The sequence below is a fragment of the Dreissena polymorpha genome, chromosome 4 (genome assembly GCF_020536995.1).
Source record: "Dreissena polymorpha isolate Duluth1 chromosome 4, UMN_Dpol_1.0, whole genome shotgun sequence".
Taxonomy (NCBI): Eukaryota; Metazoa; Mollusca; class Bivalvia; order Myida; family Dreissenidae; genus Dreissena; species Dreissena polymorpha.
The window spans coordinates 75,943,663-75,967,239 of NC_068358.1; the positions used below are offsets into that span (position 1 = coordinate 75,943,663).

Below are 23,577 nucleotides of genomic sequence, written 5' to 3' on the forward strand. Positions count from 1 at the left end.
AGGGTTCGAATCATATATAGTTATTTCCGTCAAGTACAAAAAAAATCCAAGTTGAAAACCAAATATTTTCAAAGTACATTGTAATATTGCTTTGAAACCGTTTGTACACTTGTTTACCATCGTATTTCATATTATGAAGCCATTATTTGACATTGTTTTAATATTTTGCTTTATATTTGTTAACATCTAGTATCATCTTCAGCACCAGGAGGAAAAAGTCTCCTTTTCTTGTTTTTTGGTTTGTTCAAACATAAATTTGAACGTCTCTTCCTTCTGAAAGAAAAAAATATCAGAATAAAGCGGTGCCAAAAAATCATAAAGATGCGGTGCTTTTACGGACATTGTTGAGCGGTGTCCATATTTCTATAATGTCAGTGTTGAGCGGTGCATACTTGCTAACACGTGTACATGTAAAAATCACAGTTATATTCAATAAAGCATGCCATAATGTGTTGTAAATTGATTCTTCTACCATAAAATACCGTTTAACAAAAAAAATCTTTCATTTAAAATGTTTAAAATCTGCAAAAAATACGATTTTTCACGTCATGAAAGTCACTTCTTTCACGACATGCTAGAATTGTTTTCACTATTTAGAAGTTAATAGCGACTCAATTTTGATGCGGTCAACGGCAATTAGATGTGAAGTATATACTTCGTTCGATGGAATATCTTTTTATTATCAACTTACCTTCTTTTCTCGTTTTTTTCTTTCATTTCTGGACTCGCCAAAAGGTTTGCGGCCATGTTTTTGACAGAAGGATACGGTGCTCTTGTCAGAAGTATAAAATTTCGACGGTGAGCGGAAAAGTTGTGGTATTCGCGTTATCATCGTGAATTATGTCCAAACAATATGACCATTAGAAGCAATTCATTTTTATTGTGAACTTTAGGCAGTTATATGTACAACTTTGCCTGCTGTTGTTAAGAAATGCCTAATCTGCTCCACAGCTATTGATGGTAAAGAATAATTACCTTCCATTTAAAATTACATGCATTACCACGAGATATAAGCACAAAGCCTGAAGAATGAAAAAAGTTAAGGGTTGATCGGGTTACGGGAAAACAATTGTATTTTCGGCTTAACTTTGACCTGAAACTTACAGCAGGTTCCTCGATGCCTAAAACCCGACGCCTGGTCTGAAAATCGGCGATCACACTGCTCAGAGATCTCCTGCTCGACCGTCTCCGCTCCATCATTAATTCATATATCTATGCATTTAATGCACGAAGATCATTATGCACTATCGCATTCCATATAGAAAAAGACTTGTTGAGGTGAATGTATCTGAAGGTATCCAATATCCAATGATGTTAATTATATAGCATATATACTTATATAAGTGTGTATTATACACAATTATATACAATTTATTCTGACCGAATCCACCGAGTCATTTAACTTGGATCTAAGCGTTCTGAGCGTACCGGTACTTTTGATTAGCACTCATAATACATTGACCTACATTTCATTTGAGGTCGATAAACAAATAATATTTACATAGTCCGTATCAAACTCTTAATTATTAAAAATTGTGCGTCTCAAGATCAGCCTATCACTGTCATTGATTTCATTAGATTAACATATCCGCGATTTCAACACCAATAAAAATAACACAAAATGGCCACGCCAACTTACATATTTAAGTTTTAAAACATGAATGTTCGTGTTAAGTTGTGTCTCGATCAGTACGTTTTATATGTATAACATAATAATAAATTTGAGGTCACAAATCGATAAGCCTAATTACTACGCGTACAATGCTACCACTCCGATCTAGAGAAATTAAATCACTAATTAATCCATATCAATTTGACTGAATGAGGAAGTGGCGAACATTACAAGTCTCGGTTTAGGAAAGGTTAAATTTTAACGCGTATACGGCCCGGGTTGATCTTTTTCTTATATTTACATCCTGAATGTCGCTACATAACCAAATCATTAGTTTTATCATAAATCGAGCGTTTCAAGTAGACTATTTCAGACATTACGCTGGTATAAATAGCATGTATTAGCGTTTGCATTATTTTGTGATTTATCTAATTCAGGGACCATAACCATAACACGAAACAATATAATTCAAATTTATTAACACCTGATTAACTCCCCTCGGTAAACGCAATAGCATGTACATGTGTACTTGTGTTGCCAATATGGACCCCTGGTTTTCGTAAAAAATATCATTATGCACCAGGAATTTCAAAGCTCAATCAGTAATATATTTTTATACAACATACATTGTTTTAAATTGCAGTCTTTTACTATGCACAAACACAATAAAACTGTGCGTGCTTCAGTATTTTGACCCATGAAAATGGTATCTAACCCATGAAAGTTTCAAGCATGGGGTCATTGGACTCATGGCATTGAAAATCAAAGCGCTGAAGGCACTGAAGATGTTCGCTATTGCATAATTCAACACGCAATTCATTTTTGAAAATCAATCGCAAGTTTGAAATGAACACACGTCATTCAACTTTATAAAGTGTGTGTCATAGCGCACGGGTCGAGTTTTGTGTGCACTTTTTATTATCCTTATTATTTCATAGAAATAACTAAGACAAAATAAAAACAACATGTTTTTTGGAAGTTCTGAAAGCATAGAAAGTATGATGAAAATGGTAATGATAACTTAATATAAAGAAAATTTGCAGTCACCATATTAAAGGAATATTTTTTTCTTTTATCAAATGCCTATCTCACCAAGAATATAAATTCATAATGAAAGTTCCGTGTACAAAACTTTTGATTTTTGACACCATATACAAATTCAAAATATACAACAATCTTCGTAAATTGTATATGGAGGAATAAAAGTATATAAACATTGCTGTTTATGCTTAACTTATTACCCGAGCAGTTCACACGGTGTCAAAAACGCTAACATAAACATAGGTATAGAGCACTCATGCGCTTTTAGGCGTAGCTGTTTCAGTTTTCATCTTAGTGACTTTTACATAACGCCAACAGACACGCATGAATATTTTCGAATATTTAATAAGCTGATTCGAGATACAACCTCTGAATTTTTGCTATATCACTGCGTATGTGCTCAATTCAAAGGATGTAGCACTGTTCAGTGTTAGGAATTCCGGACTACTCTCTGTATGCTCAAACGACACAAAGTGTGGCCCTGTTACAATTACGCGTTACAATCCATCTCGCAGAATTTCACTTTCGCCTCTAAGATGAGAAAACAATCATTAGCGAAATAGTATAGTGTCACGATAAGAGAAAATCGTTTAATTATCATACCACAATGTTTGCCGTACTTGGTCAGCACGTCTGGAAATCATTCCTTAATGTGTGGATAGGCTGCCATTATTAACAAGTTTGCTATTTTCAATTCAATTTTGTATCAAAAAGCATTGTTCTTAAATGTGGCATTTTCAATTCGCAATGAGATTTGTAATGACCCTCGTCATGTGAAAATGGGTCTTATTCCATATGCGCCCATCATATAAATAGCCCACTCAGCTATCATTCCTTCTGGTAAGGAGAAACATAACATATTGAGTGATTTTAAAGCAAACAGCATCGCCTATGGCCTGACTGCGCAAAAGCACATGTTGGGTTTAACAAACGCTTGCCGAAACGCATAAGACCCATTTTCGCATGACGGCGCTATTGACGTGTGATTTAAATGTGTCGAAAGAAAACTGCGTTTAAATCAAATATAAACATACGATATATTTCGATAGTGAAGAAAGATACTCATAACAAGGCAAATGAGGACACAAATGAAGTGCTCTCCCGTAGTATATTTTTTATTTTACTCACACTAATGTGTGGTTTGACAATGCTAACACACATTTCATGCGGTGAATATGCAGCTTTCAAGTGAAAAACACAACACAATAGTTAAACTTTTGTTTAATTGTATTTAATTATTTAGAAAAGTAAATTGCTAATTTTATCTCAAAGTCAGCGTATAAGCCGACTACATTTTTAAAAGACATTTATTGTTATAAATATATTTAATAAAATATATTAGGTTGTTTTCGGTTTTAGCGATTAAAAAGCATTTTCGAGGTTGCCTATAGTATGCCTGTAGTAATTCATGAACTCATATCCAACTGTCTATGTATTGAGAACTGTGAATATAAACAAGCTTAACCTTCTACTAACCTTCTGCTATTGCATTCGCATTATTATTATAAATTGTTCGTTATATTCGGGTTTAGCAATTATGAAACTTTTTTTTGTCTATCGTATCGCTGAAGTTATTGTTGAACTTATGTTCAACGTTTTATAAATTGAGAATATAAACAAAGACCTATAGATAATATGGGTCTTTGATATAAATAAGCGTCAACTTTTTCCCGAATCTCTCATTTTACGACCTGTACTACGTCATTGAGTTGTATGCGAGAGCGTAACCTATAGACGAGTTAACGCGTGACGTCACACGCACCTGCAAAGTTTAGACTCCGCCCACTGGTTGGCAAAAAGAGGTGGAATTCATATAAGCGCATATAGAGAAGGTTGACATAATCATCGTTTTTATTGATAATCATGAACTGTATCAAATATAATTTTACTATTTATGTCTGAATAAAACATAAGCATGCGTTGAAATTCATTTTTGGAACGATTATATTGTTGTTATTATTTGTTTTTACTAAAAACGAGCTCTTGAGTGGAACACTATCTACGGGCTCGGTATGTGGTTACCACAAAAATCTCTACTAAACGCATCTTCACGTCCATTTTAGATACACAATTTCAGAAATGGAAATTATTTTAGAATAAATTAAATTTAATGAAAGAACACAAATAAGGATGAAAACAAACAACAAATAGATCGCTTTTTGTTCGCAACATATAGTAACTGATTTTAGCCCTAATATATCTGTACCAATTTACCTTGATACACAGCAAATAAATTCATAAATCTAATTGTTTCATTTAATTGTGCATACCAATTTTGACACTTTTGTTTCAGCATTTCTAACCGTGTTTAATTGCACCGTTGTTCGTCACAAGCATATTATCTCGTTATGATCGGAGACTGCCCAGACAATTACACAGAAAACATGCCGGTGTCATAAACATAGGGACCTATTCTTTAATTGGGTCCCTGCATAGACCACATGTGGCAGACTTTATGATACCTCCGTGTCATCTCTTGGCATATTTAGCAGTCATATTGAGCAAGCCAAATATTAAAGCCAAAATACATAACATTTACTTTAATAAATAATTTAATATATTAAAAAAAGAAGATATTTGTCCGAAACGGATTAACAGGAACATGTGTTTCTATATGTTAGCCAGTTTAATCATAATAATACAGTGCTTTATAACTTTAAATTTAAAATATTGTGCAATATTACTGCTACACAATTGATGTATTTAACGCGGGTACCGGCAAATGTAAACTCGGCAATTTAGTGTAAAGATTGTACGTTCTTGCAGTGCACGTAACACCATCATGAAACCAAGCAATCACAATGGATAAACAATATTTGCGTTAAAAAAAAATATATTTATCATAAAATGCTAGATTGTTACATGTATCACTCCTTATTACTTGTTAAGAGATTTCAATATACATGCAAAGACAGTTCAATTTGCACAAGATGCAGGTTTTATTTCCATTTGTATATTAAAATTTATTAATATTGTAATTCAATGGAAACGAAACGAAAATTCAATCCATGGAAAAGAAAATTACCACAACATTTAACGATTGTAATGTATTCCGTTCTTATGGCTTTGTTTTATAATTGATTAAATGCGCCTCTTATAATACACTTTCGATCGCTGATGAACAATAACAATATCCACACCGTTTATATTTATAATCAAATTAATATATGTTTTATAAGTTTTGAAATATCATTTTTTAAAGTCTTACTGTACAAAAGAATACGGCTAATTTATTGTTTTGTTGTGTGGTATTGTCAGTATTTAGTCTTCCGACCACGTTTACTCTGATGCTAATAACAAATTTGTATTTTATAAAGAGGAAATTATATATGAAAATACATTTGTTGGTACTAAATATGCTATATTTGCACTATTGTTTAAAAGTTGTAATGTTTATTTCGGATTTTTTATCGTTTAATTGACTAAACAAAAGCCCTTTATACATGTTTTACGTGACTGTAACCAGTGTTTTTGCCAACCAATCAGTGCGCATGCGCGGAAAATCCCGAATGTAAACAATAACAATTAACTCGTCTATTGCGTTGTTATAACCCGTAAACTTTCCTTTGTTTATCGACAGACGCATCTATTAATAGCCTCATTATCATGAATGCCAAAACAACCGGGAAAATGAACCACGTGACCAAATAGGACGCAAAACGCAAATACCATGCGACTACGACTTTTATTATGTAAGAAAGCTCCGCAATTCCTTTGAAGTCGGAGCCTTGTGATTGCTATTACTTAAATAATTGACCTCTAACTGAAGTAAGCAAAGGAAACGCAGCACCTAATTGACCCATTCCTTCTATGTGCGAAGGCAGATTGAATTTTACTAATGTATGGTTTGCCTATTATAACACACATTATAATGCGGTAAATATGCGACTAACAAGTAAAAAACACTATAATTAAACTTTTGTTTTGAATTAAGTTATTTAGAAAACAAAATTCCAAACCTTATTTCAAAACAGCAAGACTACATTTTTTAGAGAATATTATTATTATATTTAAATGTTGTTTTTTTTAACAGTTTCAGCGATAATGAAACATTTTGTTATGTTGTCTATCGTATCCCTGTAATAATTGTTGAACTCGTGGTCAACGTATTATTAATTGAGACCTGTGAATATAAACAAGCGTAACCTTATACTACTGCGTTATTCTCACACGGACTCCCCTTTGTTTATCGCCAGCCTCAGATTTATGAATGAGCTGAGCGAAAATACTACGTCACGCTCACGCAGCAGAAAGTGGACTATTTTAATCATTCATAAACAATCTCCTCCGCGACACGTACAATACGATCATTGTTTATTGATTCTTTTCTATAAAACACCGTTCGAAAATATTGAATGTAACACGATATTAATATAATGTTGCCATTTGTGAATACACATAATTGGAGAACGCAAACCTCTTGCATAAATTATACAACTCTTTCTTGCGCGGATACGCAAGCGGGTATTGGGTTAATCATACCTAGTCGTATCGACCTGAATTTCACACTAAGGACTTTAGACGGGCGCTAAAGCGCCCATCTAAAAAACCATTGAAATCCCTGATGCACGCATAAACGTTCTTAGGCTTGATTTATCACAATAGACATTATACGCGACGTAACAAAAAATGAAACCTTCTGCTCAAAAATCGCCTTCAAGCGATCTCGGACAAAGCAGATGACGCTACTTGACGGGACGGCTCCTTGACGTCGACACTAAACGCGTTGAATGTCCTGTCTCCACCTCAAAATAGCTACATGCAGTGTGGCACTAACCGTATATGCACGACCTTAACCGTATATGCATCACCTAACAAATTATCATGATATAGTATTGTTTTTTTAACTGTACATATAAAGTACAACGATTTTTCCAATACGTCAGATTTGTGAGAGTCCCTGAAAATCTCAACAGCAAAACTTAAATGAGCCGCGTTCTGAGCAAACTGGGCTTAATGCATGTGCGTAAAGTCATGCGCGTAAAGTGTCGTCCCAGATTTGGCTGTGCAGTCCGTAGAGGCTCATCAGGGACGACCTTCATAAAACCGCTTTTATGGTAATTTCAGGTTCAAGGAAGTCCCTCTTTACCGAAAATCAAGTTTAGGCGGAAAGTACGCGGAAAGTACGGCGGAAAGTACGTGTCGTCCCTTTTTAGCATGTGCGGACTGCACAGGCTAATCTGAGATTAGCAACGACACTACGCTCATGCATTAAGCCCAGTTTTCGCAGAACGCTACTCAAATGAAGTCAGAACGTTCAACCATGTATTTGTTCAATAACTTCAACATAAAACGAGAATATTATTAACTTATCTTAGGCGCTAACAAAACTGCGACTCGGGTCGGTATGCGGGACGGTAAGTGAACAATTGGCATGTATGTTCTTATGTCTCCGTAACATTTAAGTTCAACATTAATAGCACTGCTAACCTCTAGTTACATGAATTGCAAATTGTCGACAATACCAGGCACTTTCAACTTTCAAGACAGTAAAAGAATGCAAGCTGTCAAGAATGTTGCAGGTGCGTATGCATCGCCATTCGTGTTTACAGAAAGTGCATGCACATGTAGAAAAAATCAACATCGTGTAAATGTGTTTTCATTTTATTTGCATGAATTAGCATAATTTAGAAAGTGATTCCGCATAAATTAGAAAGAAACAATATAAAAGCAATATTTCTTGTCCAATTTACGACACTCACAGAGTGCAGTGAAGCAAATGACGTCATTCTTAAATGAGGTTTTGTAGTGAAGAACAACACACTCGTAACATAAATAAATGCACATGAATGAACACAATGATAAAATGAGCATGAAAATGGATCCCCAAAGTCCTACGATAATCCGCAAAACAAAGCTCGTGCACTAGCAGTGGTTTGTGGATTCGCGTAATCTTGTCAAACTGCAACAATCGGAGCTAGTCCATCGTCACAGATTGATGATACAAGCTGCCTTTTTAAGAGTCAATGAGTTCTTGGATGAAGTCTCCTGAAGCAATTTACACTATGTACACGGAATTTTACAGTTTATGTACAGTTATGTCCAGCATTGAAGGTTCACTTCTTTTCCACTGTTTTTTTGGTCGCCTTCTTCGGTGATTTCTTCACTTTCTTTGCTCCTGCCTTCTTCGGAGTCTTGACCTTCTTTGGTTTGGCAGCCTTCGGTTTTTTGGGCGACTTTGCCTTCTTGGGCTTAGCAGCCTTTGCCTTCTTCGGAGACTTTGCCTTCTTTGGCTTGGCGGCCTTCTTTTCGCCTGCAGGTTTCTTCGCCTTTGGCTTCTTGGCCTTGGGCTTCTTCGCTGCCTTAGGTTTCTTCACCTTGGGAGCTTTGGGTTTCTCTGCCACACGGAAGGAGCCGGCTGCCCCGGTGCCTTTCGCCTGTTTCAAAGCTCCTTTAGCGACCCCCTTTCGGAGCGCCAGCTTCAGTCTGGAGTTCACGGCTGCCGCGTCTTTGCCGACGTTGAAGTTGGCAAGAATGTGCTTCAGGATCGCCTGTCGAGATGAACCTCCGCGCTCCTTCAGCGCCACGATGGCCTTCGCAATCATCTCCGAGTATTTTGGATGAGTTGCTGGCTTTTTAGGCTTCGCAGCCTTCTTCACCTTTGGTGTTGCCGGTGCTGCTGCTGGTGTGCTCATGATTCTGCCGTTGAATGTCACGTATGCTTCCGAACAGAACAGATGAAGAATTGTGTTTGTTTACGTCCCGAACGCAAGCGCCTATTTATAAATAGCGCGCGGACCTAATAGAAAGCACAAGCAAGTGCGCTCCAGATTTAACAGTGTTTTACCGTATTTGAGAAAATTGTGTTTGTTGCATCTAATTGAGTTCGAATTTCTACAATAAATTGAACACTTAAATGTTGTTTTTCTTAACATATCATTAGTCGAGATGCTTAATTTTATTTTTTTAATGTTTGATTTAAATGTCTTTGATTTGTAAAAGAGTATTTTAGGCGTAAACACAAAAAATATACGTGAAAAAACATAAAATTGCAACTTTATTTACTGTATACATTATTATTATTGCATAAATATCGTATTTCAAAGTAAAAACATAAATTTCAATATTCCCTTTAAAGGTTTTTTGAATAAAATGTTAATGACTAATCAAAAAGAACAAATACAGGCAGTTTCAATTTGACCCACGAAACACACACTTTTCGAGGTGTCGCCATTTTGCAAAATTTTTACTGAACATATACCCTTGATTTTTTATCAAAAGCATTTTACAACAACATTGTGTTTGAAACATAATTGGTAAACATATAGTATTAAGGATGTTTCATATGACTTTAATTCATGGTTTAGACGAAAATAACCCCAAACCGCTGTTTTACAATGGACTTCGACGTCATGTAAGATTGCATGTATATTTTGTGCGATTGAGTCATTGAATGGGGCGCTTCATAAAACCTAAAATTATTGTCTTTTTTTCGTCACGATGGTATTCACGTCATATTCAGGCTTCAATTTCATGTACATATAATTGCAGATTCATGTATATTTAATAGGTAAAATAAGTCTTCTATTCTTTCGAAACTTTTTGAAAAACATGTCAATGAGAATGTCTACGCTTTGTGCTCCGAGTGGAAATATTGCAAACATTAAATGGATCAAAGTAAATTTGTCACTGTTGTATTCGATCAATATATTTAATTTGATTCAGGGTATGCATTTTGAACTATTTCTCAAATAACATGAAGACTTAAACAATAAACATGTTAGTTGATTTACCTTGCACGTATACAATATATAATATATGTTGGCATGTACATGCACTACTCAACGTATAATGGACAACTTTCAGTGTTAAGTTTTGACTATCAAATCGGCTTTTATTTTAATATATGTTCCAAATGTTATATATAGGTAAAGTATCTATAGACATTATTGAATATATGCACGTTTTTTTCGCATTTTGTCTTGTTTAGCATTATATTATTTCGCCCATATATATAACTCATATATGTGACCATATGCCGGTTATGAAATAACTTTAGTTGATCTATGTTTACTACGACAACTCATGGTTTTAAAATATGTAAGTATTTCATGAAATCTACAGCTAGGCCTTATACTAATATTGACTAATAATGCATGACTTCATGAATACGAAAATTCGTTTATGGTCAATGTTGTTTGATAACTGACTAAACTTAGTCACGTTGGAACCGATGATACAATGTTGGCTTTTGTGGCTGCAATCATATATTACTGGATTATGGTTATGGTAAGCTCGTGCTATAACATGCTTTGCAAAAGTATCACTGTCGTCAGGTAAAACGGACACATATATACTGTGTATATATTTATGTATATTTGTTTTACCTGATATTATATTTCATGAATACTAGTACGTTAATCAATGCAGATAAGTTTCTTACTGTATCAACAAAACAGACCGTGCCTTGCCTCACCATACAATGAGATTTTAAAGTTAAAATGTTCATAAAGCTCGGATTGCCGGTATGCAAAAGTATCATTTAAACAGAAGTTCTTTTTCGAGGTTTTGCTTCGAATTCCTTGGAATGGTCGTACGTGTATTCATTCAAACGTTCACTTAATTGTATCAAGATCGTAAAAATTCATATGTCATTTAAATTTAAAAAAAAACATTACAATAATCATGTTATTTATGGCATGCCTTACTATAATTAATAACGAAATTACGTTTATTCTTTTCAAATATGAATTAGAAAATGCCGGACATACACAAAACGTGTGCTGATATCGCTTTTGCATTTCCAATTTTGTAAAATAGCGGTATGTATCTGGCAAACGATCAATTTCACGTGCAGTCGTTAACTGAAAATGACTTAATTATAAACATCAACTTCATAAAAAGTGATGTTAAAAATATATATTATCGATTTCTTGTTAATTTCACAAACGATCTGATTATGGAATGAGACAAATGCGCGTGTTTACTTGTTTTACTGGTGTTTTTTTTTTATATAAACACTCCGTCTCAGGTATGGTCGCTACGTGCACAAATGAGTTCATATTCGGTAAGATCATTTTTGCGAATACAGACACACAAATGAGTTGTGCTAAATGATGGAGAGGCTCCGCATAAAAGGCATGTTGGCTCTAGGGAAAATACTGTCGAAGGTTTGCCAATACGATCCAAAAATGTTTGTTTCAAGTATAATACCTCATTATGTAACTAATAGGGGTATGTTAATCACTTCGAAAAAGTTTTACAATAACACAAACGCTTCGACGTTGAAAAAGCAAAGTGTGACGTTTATGTCATCTCACCATTTACACTTACGTCACATTACGTCGCGCATTCAAACACACATGCCCAAAGGGCTTTAAAGCATAGCAATACACACCCCTTATGTATGTTCAATTGAATTGAAACGTGTAAAAATGTTATTAAAAATGCGTATTCATATACACATGATACATCTGCAATAAAAAAAGACAAACATCTTAAATCTTTTCACGTTTTGGTAAATTGACAAAATTGAAAAAAAATGTTTCAGATTCGCAAATTTTCGTTTTAGTTATGATATTTGTGAGAAAACAGTATTACTGAACATTTACCATGGTCTAATATAGCCATTATATGCATCCTTTGGCGATTTTAAAACCTAAAAATTATAAAGCGTTGCAACGCGAAACGATTGAATAATTTCGAGAGTTCTGTTGTTGTCGTTAAATTTTGTGACACTACGAAGATTGCTTTTATAAGGTATACAATACGCCACCTATGTATACTCGGCAGAATACCTGAGAGTAAAATACGTCAATTATACAAGGGGTCACTAGTTCGAAACCTGCTCCACGCAAAGTTTTTTTCCTTTTTTTATTTTAATCTTTATTTTTTACTGCAGCTGTTACGATCAAACGTTTACATTCATCAATAGAAAGCATGTAATGAATAACTTCAGAACATGCCAAAATCTGTGAAAAGGCCCCTTTAAAGGCCGTGTTTATGGTTCGTTATTAAGTCAGAAATGGAGAAAGCATACTTGATTCGTTATAGCTTAGTTACAAATATTTTTTTGAATAAAAATGATACTGAAATAATGGGTAGATATTAAGTGAACTAAACATGATGGGAGCCATGTTAAGTTTACCAGCCAATTGAGTTTATGTTAAATTATAATATCTATAATGAATAAATCGCGCTGGTCTAAGGGCAACAAACATGGTTCGTTTCCTCTTTCCCACAGAAACATAGTTGTAGCCGAACATTTTATCCAGGTTAAGTTTTAGATATTATTTTTTTATTTGCTACATTCTATATCACATCAATTATAATTTCATAAAAATGATATACTCCTATAAATATGAGGTCGATTTACATAAGCGGGGTAGCTTACGTCTAATTATTTGGACTAAAAAATGATATTGCATGTTTCAAAGAGATCGGAAGACCATGTGTTCATTCAAAATCTTGTTGGGATCTTGTTGGAGATCGGAAGATTTTTGTCATTCCTCATTCTCACTAGAGTGGAAAATACCAGAAAAGTAAAAATAAACGTACATTTTTCGATCTGCCAAATGTATTAATTTTTTTGGAGCTATATTCGTGGAACCCAACCACTTTAAAATTGATGCGTACCGGGGTAATTATTGGGGTTAATCGGGTTAATTTGCATTGTAATATATGACTATCGGACGTGGAGCTCATTAACTAAGGCATGTTCATTGTGCATAATCACAAAACAGTCGACAAATACACAATTAAGGTCGTATACTTATATGGTTTCATTGATCACGATGGAAAAAGATTTTCTGGAACATAAACGTGTACATGTTTGTTTTTATTTATTCGGTAGAATTCGTCAAAGCTACGGAATTTTACTCCGTAACCATTCGTCTACCGGTAATTTCTTTGTGTCAATCGTGATACATCGGCTATCTCGGATTCCGAGATTATGAAATAAATCGTCTGCTGATCCAGAGTGTCTTTGTGTGTGATTATTGCTTGGCCCGAAGACAGAAAATTTCCGATATTTCGTCCTTGAACTTTGGATCGTAAAATTGTACTGACTCGAGCATGTAAATATACAATTATCTTAACTAATGTATAGGTACTCTCATTGAAACGTGAGGATATTTTTGATTTTAAGATATCTGATATCTAACTGGTATTTTTTACTGTAACTTACAGTGTAACATACGTTCTTTACACAAGTTAATAAAATCACTTAACTGTACCAATAATTCGCATTTGGTATGATTCGTTCCTAAAGGTTTACATACAATTTTTATTCACTTTAAATAAACGTGCACTTTTTATGTAAATATATGGGATATGGAGATTTAGATATTTTGTGTTTTTTTTATTTTTCACGAAGTTTTTTTGCACTGTACTTGACCGGTCGCCCTTCCGTAGCATTTCTTGTACTTGACCGTTCGCCCTTCATTAGCATGTCTATCTGTAGCTAAAGAAACTTCAGCGTACAGTTTATATAGTATTGACATATAAAGTTGCGCCAGTAAAAAATCATAAAAAGCGACATTTAAAGTTATGGTAGCCAGAACTAGTCTATCTGTAGTATCGGCCCTCTTTATGAATACATACGAATTTCGAAAGTGGACAAATACAAAACATGGGTGTTTTATATGTCCATCTATAGTTATTTGTGTATTATTGATTATTGGACATAACAAAAAATGCATTTAGATCGGCAATGTTTTGACAAAATCAAAATACTCATATCCGTAGCCAGGGGGGGGGGGGGGGGGGGGGGCGTTCGCACCCAATATTTTGTGACAAGTAAAAAAATTGCACTATAAGTTGCAGCCAACTTTATTCGACGCCAAAACGGTAACCGACAGGTCACCATAAAATTAATTTCTCGATGAAGTCATTTCCAAGATAGCTCCACATACAGAACTTTCCACAATGTTTTAATTATGTCAAATTTGACACTTGAAAATATGTCCTCGCTCAAACTTTCACGGCTGGATTATCTTAGATTTGGTGATGGGAAGAATTGTAGTTGCAGATTTGGTTTGTTGTAGAAAATTATTGCTTATAAGCACTTTTATCAAGTATTGAGTAAATACGCAGACCGGTAGATAACATTGTAAATGTGGAAGCAAGTCTATTCTTGTAACTGACCTTTATACCGGTATATTTTGTTAATGTACCACCCTATCACATGCAGTGATTTCAACGCTCGGCCAAATGAAGCTTAATTATATACAGTAATGTACATGTATTTAGCCCCACGATTTTTGAAAAGCGTGGGGATATTATGGTTATCTCCGCCGTCTGTCCGGTTGTCCGTCCGTCCGTCCTGGCCACTATCTCCTCCTACACTATTAGCACTAGAACCTTGAAACTTACACACATGGTAGGTATGAGCATATGTGCGACCCTGCACTATTTGGAATTTGATCTGACCCCTGGGTCAAAAGTTATGGGGGTTGGGGTGGGGCCGGGTCAGAGATTTTCATTCATTTTTTTAGGTTATTTTACATTAACTTCTTCTTTTCTACACCGATTTCCTTCAAATTGATACTGAACCTCTCTTATGACAATACGGTCAATCTCAACTATGAATGGCCCCATTACCAACCCTGGGGCGCCCCGCCCACATCCACCCAAAATTGCCTTTTACTATAATGTCTTCCTTTCTACACCGATTCACTTCTAATTGATACTGAACTTCTATAATGACAATATAACAATACGGTCAATCTCAATTATGCATGGCCCAATTACCAACCCTGGGGCACCCCTGTGTCAAACGTGCGGCGTGGGGATACGCGTCCGCCTCTGTCGCGCCATTTCTAGTTCTTTTTGAAATGGAACAAACTGAAGAAAAATGCCTTTAAACGCAAAATAAGTGTGTGTAACTATTCTAATTAAAGGAACCTCTAAAGTGTGTATAAGCTTCTGTTCTAACCAATTAAATTAATAGGTTTATCTAGATTTACAGTTTACAAAAAGACACGCTAAAACGTGGCACATGTACCCGTATTTTTATTTTAAATTTAGGAAAGCAATAGAGTGTAATTGTATTTTTCTGCATGCACATGCTTAATTATGCATTTTAGTCACTTAGTAAAGCATCTTAAACGGTAGACTTAGTTAAAAAGCCTATAATTCGATCTTTATTTTTTGCTCGCGTGTATAGGTCTTTCGTTATTTGGTTAAAGTGTCTTGCAGAATAGATGGGGTATTTTCAAAACTGAGATCGTGAATTGTATACGTCTTTGTTTGTTTATTTAAATATGTTATTGGTTGCTGAAACATATTTGATACATCATCTGGATAAGCTTATATTGCCAGCACAAAGGTTTATTTGTGTAACATTTCTGTTTATCTCTGAGTATTACAAAACAAAAAGTTACATCGTGAGCATTGCACAACATCGCCAATAAACTTGTTAAATGTATTGTAAGGCTCACTATTTGTGATGGTGTAATTTTTCGTCGTGTTAAATGTATTGTAAGGCTCACTATTTGTTATGTTGTATTTTTTTCGTCGGAGGTAAGATCTATAATTAATCCGGAGTCGACGTTTATTTTCACAGCCGTGCACGCAACGTGCAAGGAAGTTCCTACAGTACCTATCTACTGCACGCAGTGTCCAGTCTGATTGTAGGAATGACCGCCTCTGCGCGGTACCACGCTAAGGCGGCACTCCGGAAGGAGCTGAAGCGACGCCTCGCCAACATGGCCGATTGCGATCGAGAGCGTGAGTCAAATGGCGTCACTCAAAAGGTATTAAACAGTATTTATGCAACATTTTACACAAAATTAACGTGTTATCCTATAATAAGAACCGGTTATATAACCGGTTAATTGGAAAACTTAAAAATATTTAAGCATACAAAAATGTAATAATTTTCTCACATGTACTCTCTTTAAAAACATAAGTGACCATATCATGTTAGTGATGTGCATGCAACTGTATTATTAATGTTTCATTTTACTTAAAAGATTTGCGAATGTATGTTTGATTTTGTATTTACCGGTAATTATCCGTCGTAAAAGCTTACGGATAAGGCATATGCAAATTAAGAATGTTCATGAATGTATTTGCGGTGGAGCCGCGTTCGCGTTTTATCGCTTTAAACAATACTTTACATATAAGGATAAAAATGTATTTACACACAAATCGTAGCATTTATATGATACAGCGAGAAAGGTCAACCGAAGCAAGAAATAATTTAATATCTTGTATATTACTTAACAACAAAACAAAGAATAGTTATCGGACGATAACGGTCACGCTTCGGACAGCGTCGAAAGAACGGCGTATTCATGAGAACTACATCGTGCTTCCGAAGCCAGTCTCGCGTTCGCTCGTAAATGTGCGGATATCGTGGCGGGAAATTAACACGGAATATATTGTCGCACAACAAATAAAAACGCGCATTTTGTATCTAATAAAATCGATGTTACCATACCACATATAGCGTTAAAATTTTGGCTATTGTTATAAAGAACACTGATTTTTTATGGGTTAACTTTATTTTACTAAACATTTTGCGAAATATTCCTTGAATTTGAGTAGTTATGTCAACACTAAATCCCTGTTTGTAACTAAAAATTAACTGGTTTGTTGCTTTACATATGTGTTTATTTACAAGTTATTGATTCCCGCTATCGATGTGGTATGTAGTTTACAGATACATAAGCAAAGAGCAGAATTGTGTGAATTTAGTGACCGGGCGACGGCGTATTGTGTGCTCTTCATTACTTTCAACATGAACAGGAATACCCAGAGGTAACCTCACCTTGTCCGCATGTATAAGAAACGTATTATACGAACACTGTGTTAGCCGAACAGCCTGATTAATTTTAGGTCGCATCGGATCTAGCATTTTCGGAACCTACTTTCATGACTTTCGTTCAAATACAGAATTTATGCTTCTTGTAGTTTAGAAGAACATTCACCGCTGTTGTATTGGCGCACATTCGGACGCATTTATCCTCTGGTCAATATAAGCGAACATTCCCCGTTACTGCCTAAATGCCATCATAGCAATATACATCATCAACCCTCTAATTTGTTCTTAACCATGAAGGTATTGGAACTGAAAGAGTTCTCAGCGAGTCGCCGTGTATCCTTGTACTTAAACATGAAGGAAGAGGTACACACGAGCGCGATCATGAAACACGTGCTGGAAACAGGGAAGGAGTGCTTCATACCACAATATATCGGTAATATGGATATTTATGTAACTCTTTTCTGTGGTTTTATGAAAATACCAGTGATTTAAAACTGGTTATTTACTTTTTCAAACACCTTTAAATAACAGTGGATGTTAACGAAAATGTTCACTGTTTCGATGTGAAATTACATCATGTTTTCAATGGGCATTTTCACAGATTTTGGCATGTATTTAAGATGGCCATTAAATGCTTAATATTGATAAATGTGAACATTGGATCTAAAAAGTTTTACTGTTTCCTCACAAATATCAACTACAACGAAAATTTGCCGATCTGATCCTTTAAAAGGGCCTTTTCACGTTTTGGTAAATTGACAAAATAAAAACAATTGTTTCAGATTCGCAAATTTTCGTTGTAGTTCATTAATTCATTCTTGTCCGTTATGCCGCATTTTACTTCAAATAACTTCTTCTCTGTACGTTAGATTTTGATCAAATCTTGAGTGAATGATCCTTGAGTGGCCTTTACCTAATTTCTTAAATTCAAATAATACTTCTGAAAATATGGTTGTTATGGCAACCAAAATCTAAAAAAGATCACACTTTAACCATCAATTGAAAAACCTATTAATTGACTCCTTCCCTGTTGATTAGTTTTAACAGAATTGACCACTTGGATACCGTCAACCAAAGTCCCAGAAATATTATTATCCGTTAAAATATGGCGGCTATTAAGAAGATCTCATTTCAAGAAATCTTTTATCGGATTTTAAATTAATCTCACAGAGAAAAACATGCATAAGTTAAAACTACGTCAATATAAATGTTCCATCGTTTTATGTTCCTTTGGGGACCTTCGTTTTTTATAAAAGTTATAAGTATTTTTGTTTAACCCATTTATGCCTAGCGTCTAAAAAAAAGGTCTTGGCAAACAGCGTTGACCCAGATGAAACGCCGCATGGTGCAGCGTCTCATCTGGGTCTGTGCTGTGTGGTTAAAGGAATTTGTGTAAGAAATATTATAAATATAGAAATAAATATAATAAAAATCCCTAATTTTGGAAATAAATTGCTCAAATTTAGAAAGATGAGAGAGTCCACTAGGCATAAATGGGTTAAGTGCTTATCTTATCGTGTCAATTAGTTTGTGTTGGCTGCATGTTACTGAATATGCTTGTCATAAAGCAGCGTTCTGAATGTTCAGCTCCATCGCAATGACAGTTCTTGTTGAACTCAGGTGAGCGACCAAGTGACACCAATTCTCTCTCGTTAAGGCACAGTAATGAAGATGGTGAAGCTAAATTCCCTGGCAGACTACGAAGCCCTCCCAGAGACGAAATGGAAGATCAAGCAGCCTGCGGACGATGATCACAGACCGGATGCTCTCGAGACAGGTACTTGCGCCATATATTTGCTCTAAACACTAGATTACGTTCGGTAAGAACGCCGAAACAGTTGATATCTATGGAAGGGAAAGACCACCAATATTATTTAGCATCAGAAATGTTGCACGTTTTGAGTATTCAGCTGATATGTTCCATGTTGCAATTAAAGATTGTACATACATGTTAAATAATATCCGTTCAAATAAACAAGTTTTGATATTTAATGTTTCAATTTTCAACAAGGTTAATTTTTAAGGTGGAGACATCTCAAATGTTCATCTTGTGCATTGTACAATTAAAACTGTTCAATGAATAAACAAGAGGGCCTGAAAGGCCCAAAGTCGCTCACCTGAGATAACAAGATATTATTGGGACAAATCTTCTGACCAAGTTTCACGAAGGTCGGAAAATAAATGTGGCCTCTAGAGTGTTAACAAGGTTTTACTTTAGCCATATAAGGAAAAATGCCCCGCCCCCTGGAAGCCATGTTTTTCAACCAACTGGCATCATTTTTTAACTTTTCCAAGATATTATCGGGATGAATCTTCTGACCAAGTTTCATGAAGATCAGACAATAAATGTGGTCTCTAGAGTGTCTAGCCATGTTTTTCAAGCAAACGTAACCATTTTCGAACTCATCCAAGATATCATTGAGATCAATCTTCTGACCAAATTTCATTGGACAATAAATGTGGCCTCTAGAGAGTTAACAAGTCAAATGTTGACGCCGCACAACGCACGACGGACGACGGACAAAAGGCGATCAAAAAGCTCACCATGAGCACGTTGTGCTCAGGTGAGCTAAAAATGAAATGTTCAAAATGTAAAATATACATTTACTTTTATTTTTAAATCGCATACACAACGCACAAAACTTTGTCACAACTCTAACGCTTCTTTACAAAGGTGAATGCTAAAGTATACGAATTTGCAACAGTAACTTTAACGAACTGCCTATTTCCGCCGTGAGCATGTAACACGTCTAGATTAGGCATCGCGTATCTTTACATCCTGCAATGTTACTAGTTGATATTTGCACAGTTGTAAAGTCTGTAATCTATACGCGGTGGAAACGAAAAATTATGGCCAAGTCACTTTAACACTATCAATATGTCATACAACAACATTTTGCATCATTTTGACAAAAAAATCTGTGTATAATTTTATATATATATATACATGTAGATAGGTATCTCTTGACACAGGGAAACCTACATCAAATTTTTTTTAAGCCATCCATTGCCCAAATATCGGTCAATTTTCGTAAACTATGTACCATTTTGTTGGGAAAGGTTGCCTTTTAACGAAAAATGACAACGAACGGCTACTTGGCAACAAGTAAAAATCGGCACTGAACGTTCGGTCAGACGAGAGCGGACCTAGCATTTCTACGAGTTCGAGAAGTGTTTTCTTGTAGTTTATGTTGGCATGTCGACCGCCATTTAGGCACTTAGGCTTAACAAAGTTTATGTAGGTGATTTTTCTGTGTCAAGCGATACCTACCTTGTATATGTGTATTATATCAGATTATTTTGTAAAAAATGATGAAAAAGGCTGTTTTATTGAGAGTGTTTAAGTGACTTGGCCACGCGCCCAACACCTGTGGATAACAGAAGGCAAAGGCAGGCTACTACTTTGACTAATGACAATTTATACCCTAACACCGGTTTACTTGAAAATGCGTTGTAAAATGTTGAATTGTGATTCGTCAACTTTACAATTGTATAGTGTACACTTAATTGTTAGATGCTGACTTGTAGCAGATTACTAAAACCGATCGTACAACTTAGAAAATATTCAACATGCTAATGTAGTTTGTCATCAACTTACTTTCAGATAGATCTATTAGATCTTTTATTAACCAGGTTTTCCGAAGGAAACACTGGTTATTAGATTGGCGAATGTCGGCGGGCGGGCAGGCTGGTGGGCGGGCTGACGGGCGGGCGGGCGGAACAAGATTGTCCGGGCCATAACTTTGTCGCTCATTGTGAGCTTTTAAAATCATTTGGCACATTGGTTCAACATCATTAGACGGTGTGTCGCGCGAAAGAATTATGTCGGTATCTCCAAGTTCAAGGTCACACTTTGAGTTCAAAGGTCAACAATGGCTATACATGAGCTTGTCCGGGCCATAACTATGTCATTCATTGTGAGATTTTAATATCATTTGGCACATTTGTTCACCATCATTGGACGGTGCGTTGCACGAAAAAATTACGTCAATATATCCAAGGTCAATGTCACCACGACTAAAAAAGATTTATTTTGAAACAATGGGGATAACTATGAACAATCAGTTCAGTTTAAGTTGTCTCCCTTTATCAGACTTTTTCAAATTGAAAACCTGGTTTTGTTGCAATTTTGTCCCTTGTTTATTATTATGACTACAATATTAGGTATATGAAGATGTAGACTTTATATATGCACCATCTTCATTTTCAGATCTGTAGTTTAAGAAGTTACATGTTTGTTTTTAAACATTAAAACATTTTGTAGACTCGGAACATACAGCATTTTACACTTTAAAATGGTACAAAACAGATATTAAAATGTTGTATTTTAAAAATTCTCTGTTAAACAAATGAGCTGAATATTCAACACGTGCAACATTTCTGGTGATTAATAATATTGGCGGTACTTCCCTTCCATAGATTTCGACGTATGTTTGCCAATGCCTCAACTCTATTCGAATGGGGATCGAACTAACAATCTCACAAAACAACTGAAAAACTATCAACTTAATTAATTAATGACATTCAAGAAAAATGAAATTCAAGAAAGTTTTAAGTCTAACGTAGCAAATAATAAAATAAAAATCATAAAAATTGGTGCATGCATATGTTCTTTAGTCATCTTTTTATTTTTATTTGTCTATTAAAATTGTGTTGAGATTGTACGCAAAAACTTCACACTTGTATGTATTGCATTATCTGGTTTAAAGATTCGTTTGTGTGTTCGTTTGAGATGTTTTTAAAACTCATTTTCATTTGTACACCAAGGATTTGTACTTCATTTCCTTTAGGTGGCCTTGACCTGATACTGATGCCCGGGTTGGGATTCACCCGCGCTGGCGATCGTATAGGGCGCGGCAAAGGATATTACGACAGCTACCTCAGTAAATGTGAGGCGAACGGCTGCAAACCTGTGACTGTAGCACTTGCGTACAGGGAGCAAATCTGTGATGAAATACCGGTCACCCAAAACGACAAGAAAGTTGATCATGTAATTTATTTGGAATAAAATGTATAAAATAATCCGTAATGCTCGATGGTTCGTGTCCATTCGTTTTGTTTCGTGTTAGATTCTAAAACGAAATTTAATGTTTATGCGAGCTCAGTATTCACTAAATTGTTTCGTACATGGATAATCATCTATTGAAAATTCAAAAATGTAGTAAATAAAGACTGAATGTACTAGTGGCATTGCATTAGATTGCTCCCAACGAATGTTTACATAAGAGGTTTCCTTACTGAGGTCGATCAGTAAAAACAGAAATATGTATATAAGGCCAATACGAAAGTCGATAGAAAATCCATTCAACGGTGTATCCGCTACTGCATGAAAAAACACTGTTTTAGGTCGACCATAGACAGATACGACAGACTGACAATCATGACAGACCTTGATGCTGTGGGTCTATGACCTTTTATAGACACCTTTTGTCTCGGTATTGTTTGATCAAAATGTCGCACATTGAACAAATCTTTTTATTTGTGTTTAATTCAGCATTTTAAGCATGTTGTCAAAGGACAAATTTAGAGTAGAAATGATAAACTTGGTAATTACTCACTCTGGTCAAGACACGAGTGAGGTCGATGGATTCTGCAATTCACTGTTTTGGTCTTTGTACACATGGGATGCCACTTTATCAGTGTTGGAAATGTTAAAGGGCTTCTGGCCAAAGCTGCGCTCGTCTTTAACCGTTATGGACATGCCAGTTGAGCTCGGAACGATGTACAAACGCAACCGACAAGTTATCCAGGTTACAGTATCCTCGTTTACAATGACTTCTCCGTTCAGCAATAATGCTTCTACTTAGTTAATGACATGTCTTGCATAACTGCATGTGCGCCTACAATTGGTTATGTAGCAGGTCCCATTAAAATAAATGGCATAGCTCCTTTAAACTCTCCACCCGCACTCCCTTCAATCTCCACGTTTTTAGTCTGAACAGAACGTCAGCCCATAAATGTTGAGTACAACCTATGCGCCGCTATCCCGGAAAAAAACGGACTTAGTGCATGCGTGTGAAGGTTCGTCCCATGTTTGACTGAACAGTCCGCGCATGCTAATGAGGGACGACACTTTCCGCTTAGACTAGATTTTCGCTTAGAATGCACTTTTTTAAAACAAAACTATCCATTAACGCTGAACTTTCGTCCTAATTAAAATGTGCAATGGTAATTTGAGACGCCACTTGACGCATATGCATCACGCCCGGTTTTCCCA

The 23,577-nt window shown here is 35.5% G+C and overlaps 3 protein-coding genes across 6 annotated transcripts in view; 1 reads left to right on the forward strand and 2 right to left on the reverse strand.

The window, feature by feature from the left end:
• Positions 1-1,858, reverse strand: part of LOC127876872 (E3 ubiquitin-protein ligase NEDD4-like) — a 61,850-nt gene extending 59,992 nt beyond the window's left edge. For 2 of the 3 annotated variants that reach the window (XM_052422368.1, XM_052422369.1), the window contains exon 1: positions 1,105-1,857. In XM_052422368.1, the coding sequence (XP_052278328.1) occupies positions 1,105-1,200 (96 nt within the window). In that variant the 5' untranslated portion in view covers positions 1,201-1,857. Of the gene's footprint in view, positions 1-1,104 lie in introns of all 3 variants that reach the window. The other variant, XM_052422367.1, reaches the window with a different exon arrangement.
• Positions 1,859-8,241: 6,383 nt separating this feature from the next.
• Positions 8,242-9,364, reverse strand: LOC127876884 (histone H1-delta-like). The gene has a single exon (XM_052422390.1). The coding sequence runs from the start codon at positions 9,286-9,288 to the stop codon at positions 8,710-8,712; it is 579 nt and encodes a 192-aa protein (XP_052278350.1). The 5' UTR covers positions 9,289-9,364; the 3' UTR covers positions 8,242-8,709.
• A 4,178-nt stretch (positions 9,365-13,542) lies between these two features.
• On the forward strand, positions 13,543-22,382 carry LOC127876883 (5-formyltetrahydrofolate cyclo-ligase-like). Of its 2 annotated transcripts, none has more exons than XM_052422389.1 (5): positions 13,543-13,668; positions 16,158-16,347; positions 17,658-17,793; positions 19,018-19,137; positions 22,151-22,382. In XM_052422389.1, exons 2-5 carry the CDS (start codon positions 16,231-16,233, stop codon positions 22,366-22,368), a joined length of 591 nt encoding a protein of 196 aa, XP_052278349.1. In that variant the 5' UTR covers positions 13,543-13,668; positions 16,158-16,230; the 3' UTR covers positions 22,369-22,382. The 2 variants fall into 2 exon arrangements, with proteins under 2 accessions (XP_052278349.1, XP_052278348.1); XM_052422388.1 differs by having other exon boundaries at positions 13,614-13,716.
• Positions 22,383-23,577: the final 1,195 nt, after the last annotated feature.

Bases quoted from the DNA above. Each gene is read 5' to 3' on its own strand.
- LOC127876884 (XM_052422390.1), bottom strand. From the start codon at position 9,288: ATGAGCACACCAGCAGCAGCACCGGCAACACCAAAGGTGAAGAAGGCT.
- LOC127876883 (XM_052422389.1), top strand. From the start codon at position 16,231: ATGACCGCCTCTGCGCGGTACCACGCTAAGGCGGCACTCCGGAAGGAG. The intron at 17,794-19,017 runs GTAATATGGATA...TCTCTCGTTAAG, and splicing joins CTTCATACCACAATATATCG to GCACAGTAATGAAGATGGTG. The intron at 19,138-22,150 runs GTACTTGCGCCA...CATTTCCTTTAG, and splicing joins ACCGGATGCTCTCGAGACAG to GTGGCCTTGACCTGATACTG.